At 38.4% G+C, this 8,848-nt stretch overlaps 1 protein-coding gene across 1 annotated transcript; it reads right to left on the bottom strand.

Moving 5' to 3' along the window:
• Positions 1 to 2,709: 2,709 nt before the first annotated feature.
• LOC147476644 (protein OS-9 homolog) lies at positions 2,710 to 6,367 on the bottom strand. The gene is made up of 7 exons (XM_086584786.1): positions 6,238 to 6,367; positions 5,834 to 5,938; positions 3,953 to 4,022; positions 3,778 to 3,857; positions 3,444 to 3,652; positions 3,133 to 3,204; positions 2,710 to 2,749 (listed from the first exon to the last, which is right to left on the bottom strand). Exons 2-5 carry the CDS (start codon positions 5,846 to 5,848, stop codon positions 3,545 to 3,547), a joined length of 273 nt encoding a protein of 90 aa, XP_086440912.1. The 5' UTR covers positions 5,849 to 5,938; positions 6,238 to 6,367; the 3' UTR covers positions 2,710 to 2,749; positions 3,133 to 3,204; positions 3,444 to 3,544.
• Between the last annotated feature and the right edge of the window lie 2,481 nt (positions 6,368 to 8,848).

Below are 8,848 nucleotides of genomic sequence, written 5' to 3'. Positions count from 1 at the left end.
ACTTCTTCAGCAACTTTTGTGTGTTGCTTTACAACAGTTTCCTTAATAACATCTGTTAAATTCTGTGTTTGTGGTGATGCTAGGAGAGTTGTGATATTGATATATTAAAGACACCAAGAAGAAGACCAAAGAAGACTAGAGATTTATTAGGGTTAAAGAGGTTGAGAGAGTCTGAGAGAGATTGTTCTCTACCCAGAGTTACATACTTATACTAACCTAAAACATAATAATAGAAACTACTAGATATGGATGTCCACACTTATAGAAACATGGGACTTTCCATATTGGACATATTATAATACTGACATATTCTAATACTGATATATTCTAACACTCCCCCTCAAGCTGTAATTACGCAAACTATGCAAATTACAACTTGGATTACAAAAAACAAAAGATAAGAATACTGCTCCCCTTTCGCATAGAACTGTCTTCAGTTGAAGAACTCGAACAACTGTTGAGACGTTCTGGAGCTGAAACTGTCGGTGTAGGCAATGACCTAACCTGAATACTGAAGGTGTACCTCAGTCACAAACTGAAATCATAACACCAGTGTAGTGGCGTGCTGCTTGGCTACTACTCACTTCATTCATTCGTTGTTGTTATGGCTGTCATAATATAAATTGAAAACAATACTTGTGACTTGATGTGCTTCTTGGCTGCTACTATCAATATCACTGTTTATGTCAACAAAATACTATTATGGGTACTCCTGAAACATACGTACAGTTGAGGCTTGACTGCTACCTGAAACATACGTGCAGTTGAGGCTTGACTGTTAAACATACTTGCAGTTGAGGCTTGACTGCTACCTGAAACATACTTGCAGTTGAGGCTTGACTGCTACCTGAAACTTGTTTGCAGTTTAGGCTTGACTGCTACCTGAAACTTGTTTGCAGTTTAGGCTTGACTGCTACCTGAATACTGAAGACTGCAGAGTGGGGATGTCATACTGAAGACTGAATAGTGGATTGCCTTGTCATGAAGAGTTCGTCAAGGCTTGTTGGAATATGGAGACATGAGTACTCTTCCTCATACGTCTCCATATTCTCTTTCCTTCATATACTACTGAATGTCTTCATATCTCCCTATTCCCCCTCTCAAGTTGGAATATACAAGTCTGTTGAAACATACAAAGGCTTGTCTATTCCGACTTGAACTTGAAACTGAGAAAACTAAATACCAACTTATACAACCAACCAATGCCCACTTCAAAAAACAATAATTCATACTCTAATTCACAAAAAAAATTCTAATAGAACATGCATCAAACACAACTCACGATAGAGGGTGGAGGGTGGGTCGCGCCTTTTTATGACTGCGAACTTCTGGAACAGTGGAAAATGGAAAGAATAATTCCTCGTGAGATAGAGGTCATGTGCCCCTATAATACTTCAAACAAACAACTTGATCATGTTCTAGAAACTGAGACAGAAGACGGCATCAATACCAATTGCGCGGAAGCGAAACAATACTAAGAAACCAATACTGAGAAACTTCGGATCTCTCTCCCTGCATTCTTCAAACAAACTTTAAACACTAGCAAAATCTCAAAAACTTACTTTAACATGACGATGAAACGACTGTGAATAGTAATTATGAGCGTTAGTGAGTGAGCAAGAACCGCGGAAAAGGGAGGTGTGAAGAAACCGCTAGAGAAAAAAAAATTGAAACTTGAATTGAGATATAAGAACTTCTTTTTGTGAGAAATCCTTCTTCTTCTTGAAACTTGACTTGAATACTATACTGAAAATTAAAACAAACTGATTTTGATTTTTTTTCTTGGTGAGGGTTTCCTCTCCTAGCATACCACTGAACCTCGCTCCGATACCATGTTAAATTCTGTGTTAGTGGTGATGCTAGGAGAGTTGTGATATTGATATATTAAAGACACCAAGAAGAAGACCAAAGAAGACTAGAGATTTATTAGGGTTAAAGAGGTTGAGAGAGTCTGAGAAAGATTGTTCTCTACCCAGAGTTACATACTTATACTAACCTAAAACATAATAATAGAAACTACTAGATATGGATGTCCACACTTATAGAAACATGGGACTTTCCATATTGGACATATTATAATACTGACATATTCTAATACTGATATATTCTAACAACATCTATCTCAGAATGAGCAGACGATTGTTTTTTATTCAAAATATCAACTTTTTCATTCAATGTCTTTACATGATCATTAGGTGTCTTGATTTCATCCTCCAATCCAGTCAGATGTGCATATGTCTCCACAGAAACTTGAACATAATTGGGCTTCTTGGGTTTCTCCTGACCATTGAAATGAAGCAGATGCAGAGGAAAAAACGTTAATTTATTATAACACGAGGTCGAGATATGAGTTTAATAATAAGAAAGAACTCAAATAAGTAACGCATTTTTTTGGACTTTTATATAACATTTTTAGCGTAAGAAAATTGGATGTCTGTTTGATTCATTTACATTGGATGTAAACTCCGATTACTTTCCTGAATTTTAGAACGTCAAAAAAGAGGAAGAGTGGTACTTTTGGACTACATTCCAATGTGAGAAATATTTTGGATCTCATTTATTTCATCAGTATAAACTACCAGGCATTTAAACTACCAGATTAGTTTAAATTAGATTGACTGACCTGATTCCCTTGAGATCCAACTGAAGCCAAAGAAGTCCCGGTGAATCACTCTTGTGATTTGCTTTTTCGCTTTGTTTTATCGAAGATTTTTCTTCCACCATCGCCGGTCCATTTGTATGTATGTACCTGAATACATGAGTTGGAAATAAATACCAGAGCTTCGTGAAAACCTAATAATTCAGCTATCAGACAAATGCGATATGTAGTTTAAATAGGAGCCCCATTGAGAATCATTAGAAACTTGTTGAACAAGAACATGACACTAGGCTGGTAGCCTCAGTTCTGACCCTGTAAATTTACGAGGCTCCAAGGCAGAGCATCGAGCCTAATTGAAACTGATAAGCTAAAGCAGTAGTTAGAACCTCTATGCTAAAACACTCAAAGCTTATACAAAAGTATTTAGCATTTCAGTCCGAAATCTTACTCTGATAGTACTTACCGTGTGGAATTTAAAAACATAATTGACAATTTCATTATTATAGGGCCTCGACAGATATTCAAAAGTCTACCTTATCACCCTCCAAATGAAGTTGCCGAAAATTCATCTGATAACAAAACTCGTAAGACCACCAACCCTCTTGCTGCATAAGAACAGTTAATAAATCAGGTTAAACATTTGAAAAACAAAACAAAACCAGATTGGACACTCATTATACTTCCCATAAATCTGTGAAGTGTTAAACTAGAAAATTTTATTTCATGTCCTGAGCGACCAGATTTTAGCAATTTCAAATTGTAAAATCATATCTCAGGAAATTCGACGAGAGTTTCGTGGGAGAAAAGAACACATATAATGATAATCTTTTAATATTGTCCTCACCTTATAAAAACATTTGTCCTTGAAGACCTCGAGTAATTCATCTGGTACGGTGTCTTCAACGTAACCTTTCTCTGGGTTTCCACAATCAAGCTACTAGTGTTCTACTGAGTGACGAATTTACTAGTTTTTGTTTTGTCCTCTTTGGGCAAGAAACATGAAATTTTTTGCCCATTCTTGTCAGACATCACCATGGACTCCTGATCATCATCCTGTAAGATAAAGCCTTATATCATAGCTATACAAGGTTCTAATCTAAAAAGGTAAGAAGGGCCCAAAGCATGTTTTCAGAAAAACACAAACAAACTAAAAATAATGGAGCTGAAAAGCAACTTACAAGATGAAATGGAGAGTGTGGCTCATGGAATTCAATCTTGTATTTAGGCTCATGAGAGCTGCAACCAAATCCTCCTCCTCCTACACAATAAATAAAGGAACAATAAACAAATATCTAACAATTAATGGAACAACAAGAAAAAAAGTACCAACCTGAAGATTAGAAAATTACCCACCTGAAGGTAACAAAAGCACTGCCACATCAGAAAATAGAATAAACCTTCCATCTCCCTGGCTGCCACATTTCTAGTGGAGAGAAATTAAAAAAATATGGTCTGCTACTGGGGTCCAACAAGGCGACCCTTTGGGTCCCCTTCTATTTGCACTGGTGTTGCATCCCCTGATTCTGCGGAACCAGTCTAGTTATCAGTTGTTGCTACATGCTTGGTATCTAGATGATGGGACTCTGATTGGAGATACAGAATAGGTGGCGACAGCTTTGGGTATTATTTAGGAAGAAGGACCTTCTTATGGGCTGGTTCTTAATGTGGCTAAAACTGAGATATTTTGGCCATCACTGGATCCACGTCGCTCCACTCCTGGTCTCTTTCCTTCAGATTTGTCCCGTCCTCAGCAGGGAGTCAGGTTGCTTGGAGGTGCGGTCAGCACTGATCCATCTTTTGTCATGGGCCTTGCTCGCAAGCGTGTTGAAAAGATTGCGACTTTGATGGACCGTTTAGCTATATTAGATGATCCACAGTGTGAGTTAGATCTCTTACGTGCTTGTGCTGGGCTCTCTAAATTGGCATTTGTGATTCGTACTTGTCCACCATCCCTTTTTAGAGAGGCAGCTAAGACTTTTGATCGGCATCTCCGCAGTGTTCTCCAGGGTATTGTGGTTTCTGATGGTCCTAACTTCAGTGATTTGCAGTGGCGTTTATCGACACTCCCATTACGTCTTGGTGGGTTAGGTATTTATTGTGCCACTGATGTCTCTACTTTTGCTTTTGTGGCTTCCCGTTGTCAGACTTCTGAGCTTCAGAACCACATTCTTAGGAGTTGTGGGCCAGTGCCTTTGGATGAGATTCTTGATGTTGCTAGGAGTACATTGAATCTTTGTCTACCCGATTTTGACCTCAGTTCTATGGCTGGGAATGCTACCGTCCCCTCAAAACCACAAAAAGTTTTGGCGGAAGCATTCTATAGTAAGATTGTTGCTGGTCTTGAGAGGGAGTTTGTGTTATCTACTCGTCAGAAAGCAGTCATTGGATGCTTGCAGTCAGAACACACTAAGGATTTTTTACTTGCTATTCCGATGGAGGGACTGGGACAGCGTATGTCGTCGGTGGAGTATCGTTCTATTCTCCGGTACCGTCTCATGATTCCTTTGTACTCTGATGGTGGCCTATGCCCTGTTTGCAAAAAGAGTAGACTAGATGCTTTCGGGGACCATGCAGCACATTGTAGGCATTTTCCAGGTTTCAAATACCGACATGATCATGTCAGAGATATTTTATGTGATGCATTTTGGAGAGCTGGGGTACAAGTGAAGAAGGAGGCTCCTGTGAATTTTCTCACTGATCCGAATGAGGGAAGATCTACACTTCGGCCTGCGGATGTGTTGATATATAGTTGGTCTGAGGGGAGACATGCATGTGTTGATGTAACTGGAGCCTCTCCGTTGGTAGGGCTTGGGAATGGAGTCTTTGAGGTGGGAGAAGCAGCTAAAGAGCAAATGACAGGGGAAGATGGAGAAACATGAGGAAGTTTGCACGGCTAACCAGCATTGTTTCATTCCGTTTAGTTTCGACACTTTTGGTTTCTTGGAACAACAATCTGTTGAGCTTCTCAAGAGACTTCAGAAAGTCATGGACAGTAACGTTATGACAGCTGGTTCTAACGAGTTTGTTTTTAGAAGAATAGGATTTGCTATTCAGAAAGGACTTGCGGCACAGCTTATTGCGCGCTTGTCCTAATAATTTGTAAAAATCCTTATCAGTATCAATAAAATTTCCACTTAAAAAAAAAAATAAAAAAAATAACAATCGAAATTTTCTATTAACTTACATACCATCAGCAGAGCTTGTAAGAACTAATCTCTTATTAACGTGTCTAACCTCGGCTAGCGCCATGGAGAGAAGACAATCGTGAGTAAATGGGTTAGCATCAGGATGTTGCAGAGCTGCACGACCAATTTCCAAAACCAAATTCTCTTCTCCAGCCTGTAAATGCAATTGAAATATTATATTACACAACTTCGGCATGAATGACTACCTCCGATGAAGGATCTAAATCAAAAAGAGATGACATCAAGGTGATTGAGAAGATATTGTTGTGCGGAGCTACATGACAAAGACAGGGTTGCATGTGCTGGTGTCGTCAAAGTATGTTAATGATTTAATAACACGAGGAGTGTGACACAAATTAAGTCTCTATATTAGATAGAGAAAGTATAGAAAACAAAAGTGAATTTTTTTTCTGTCATAATTCATTCACAAATTTATGTACTATATAGAAGTACCTCTTAAAGAAGGCAGAGAGCAGCAGGCACCCAAGACCACGGAATACAAAGAGAAGATTTAGGTGGGACCTTTTCCCTCACATTACCAGCATATTCTGGCTCAAAAGGAAGCTTATCCCTCACATCCCTCCTTCAAATTGAACATAAAAAACATGAGTAGACTTTCAAACCAAATAGGGGGAAAAAAAAAGGTATTCTAGCTATATTATACCTGGCGAGATACAATAGCATCCAAGGTGTATCCTTCTTCAACCTCTACATTTCTTAGACCCATGACTGACTTGACAATCTCATCTTTCTCTGCTTGATTAGAAACACCAATAATCTGCAAGATGATCCAATCCCTAAAGGTCTTAAAAGTAGAAGTTGAAAAAATGAAGATTAATATAATATATAGAATGAGTGAGTAAACCTGATAACAAGTGACGGGAATCTCTTCTTTCTCCTTAATGATAAATAAATCAGCACTGCAGAATAATAGTTATACAACATGTACGCAAATTTCATGGACAATTATACAAAAAAAAAACATTAAGCACCAAAAAGATAAATAAAGATATAAAAAACACAAAGGAAATTAGATAATGACAAAAACATCAACCAACAATTAAATTGTCTTTAATGATTATGAAAACCAACAAGAAGATAACAGTCATATTAAAGTAGCAAACAATAGACCATCCTATTAGCATCCTAAACTTTCATTCTCGCCAATGGTGGCCGGAGTGTAAATGAATAGGAACTTCAAGTGCATCAACATCCTTAGTCATTGATTTAGGTGCCAAGAAAACATTAAACCATCTGGGACTCAATGGATCCTTAGAGTAGAACACTTGGTATGCTTGAGATTCTAAAATGAAAGGCTCGTCCTCTTCTCGGTTCCTTCCCTTGAATTTTTCTATATTCACTATAACCAAATTTGTATCAGGATCAACTTTGCAGCCGGTTGTTATCCTCAACTCTGACCCAGTCACAGCAAAATACAACTTGGCTGAAATCAGTATAATCCAACTCAAATATATGCCTCACGACCCTATAATAGGTTGTCGCCACTACTTTGTAATTCCTATCCCTGGCGCTTACCCGGTAGTTAGTGAATGCGTTCATATAGACCCCGCTATTCTGTGTTACCCTTTTGGTATCACGTTGGGTCGTAGAGAAGACAAAACCATTGATACGATATCTGATATAAGATATTGCCTTGAATTTAGGACCATCTGCTAACCGCTTCAAGCGAGACTCGCCTTCAACATGTTCCAACTACAATAGAAATTAAGGATTTACTTTATTGACCTCACTACGTTAAATTCAATGGGCATAATTAAAGATGCTTTAAAGGAAAAGAAACCTAAACAAACCTGCTTTCGCATCCAAGGAATGAAATCAATTTGTTTACTCTTTAGGACGCTTCTCTTTCTCTTCCGCCCATTTGTGGTGATTGATCTTAAGTAGGCTTCATACTCCCTGTTACATGAATAATAAAATTAATCTATAATATGTGTACGTAAGTACTTTTTACTTTTTACTGTATAAAAATATGAGTAGAATCATTACTTCTTCCAGAATGGATCCCATCATGGCAGTGTAGAACCCATTTACGCACTTGTTCAAACTGTAAGTTAGATAACCTTACATATTTGCTTTTCCCCAAAGGCCCTTCATCCACATATTTACCACCTGCATCTAAGAACCCTTGATTCGAACGCTTGTGGCTTCCTTTCTCACCATTCGGCATATACTCCATAGAATACAAAATCGACTCCTCTTCAAGGTAGCGCTCTGCGATGCACCCTTCAGGATGTGAAAAATTATTCACATAGCCTTTATAAACTTTCATTAACCTGTCAAGTTACATTTTAATTATCAGTTAACACCCCAAGTAATAAAATAAAAAACATAGAACAAGAGAACAAAGAATAAAGACTTACCTTTCGAAAGGGTACATCCAACGGAACCAAACAGGGCCGCAAGCCAATGCTTCATCAGCTAAATGAAGCATTAAGTGAATGCTAATAACAAAAAAAGACGAGGGAAAAAACTTTTCCAGTACACACATTGCCTCGACAAGACAATTTTTAGAGATAGTAAGATCATCCACTTTAATTTCTTTCGCACACAAGACATTAAAAAAACTACATATATGCTGAATAGCAGTGCACAAAGTCTTGTGTTGTGAGAACGCATGTTGTAACAACACCGGTAGCAACTGTTGCATGATTACATGGTAATCATGTGACTTGAGCCCTTTAATTTCAAGGCTTTCCATGTTCACACGACGTCTCCAACTTGAGCTATAAAGCAGTCGGGTTATAAAACTAATGACCTTCGCCAACGAACTACAATGGTCGGGAAAGATAATACCCAACGGCCTAAAGCAGTCGGAGAGCCGTCGAAAAATGGCCAGTCGGGTTAGCCTACTGACTGTTTTTTACTGTCGGAATAGGCTGTTGGCTAAAATATGCTACGCTGACGGATGTGTGACGGTTATTAACCGTCGGAATTTACCCACTGTCTAAGGCCGTCGGCAAAAATTCCACTGCTCTGAACCGTCGGAAAGTTACCTATGCCGACGGTTTCTATGTTGGACGCCAAAGCTGTTTTTGGACCACAT

The sequence above is a fragment of the Coptis chinensis genome, chromosome 9 (assembly GCF_015680905.1).
Source record: "Coptis chinensis isolate HL-2020 chromosome 9, ASM1568090v1, whole genome shotgun sequence".
Lineage (NCBI taxonomy): Eukaryota > Viridiplantae > Streptophyta > Magnoliopsida > Ranunculales > Ranunculaceae > Coptis > Coptis chinensis.
This window is presented reverse-complemented; position numbering and strand designations above follow the sequence as displayed.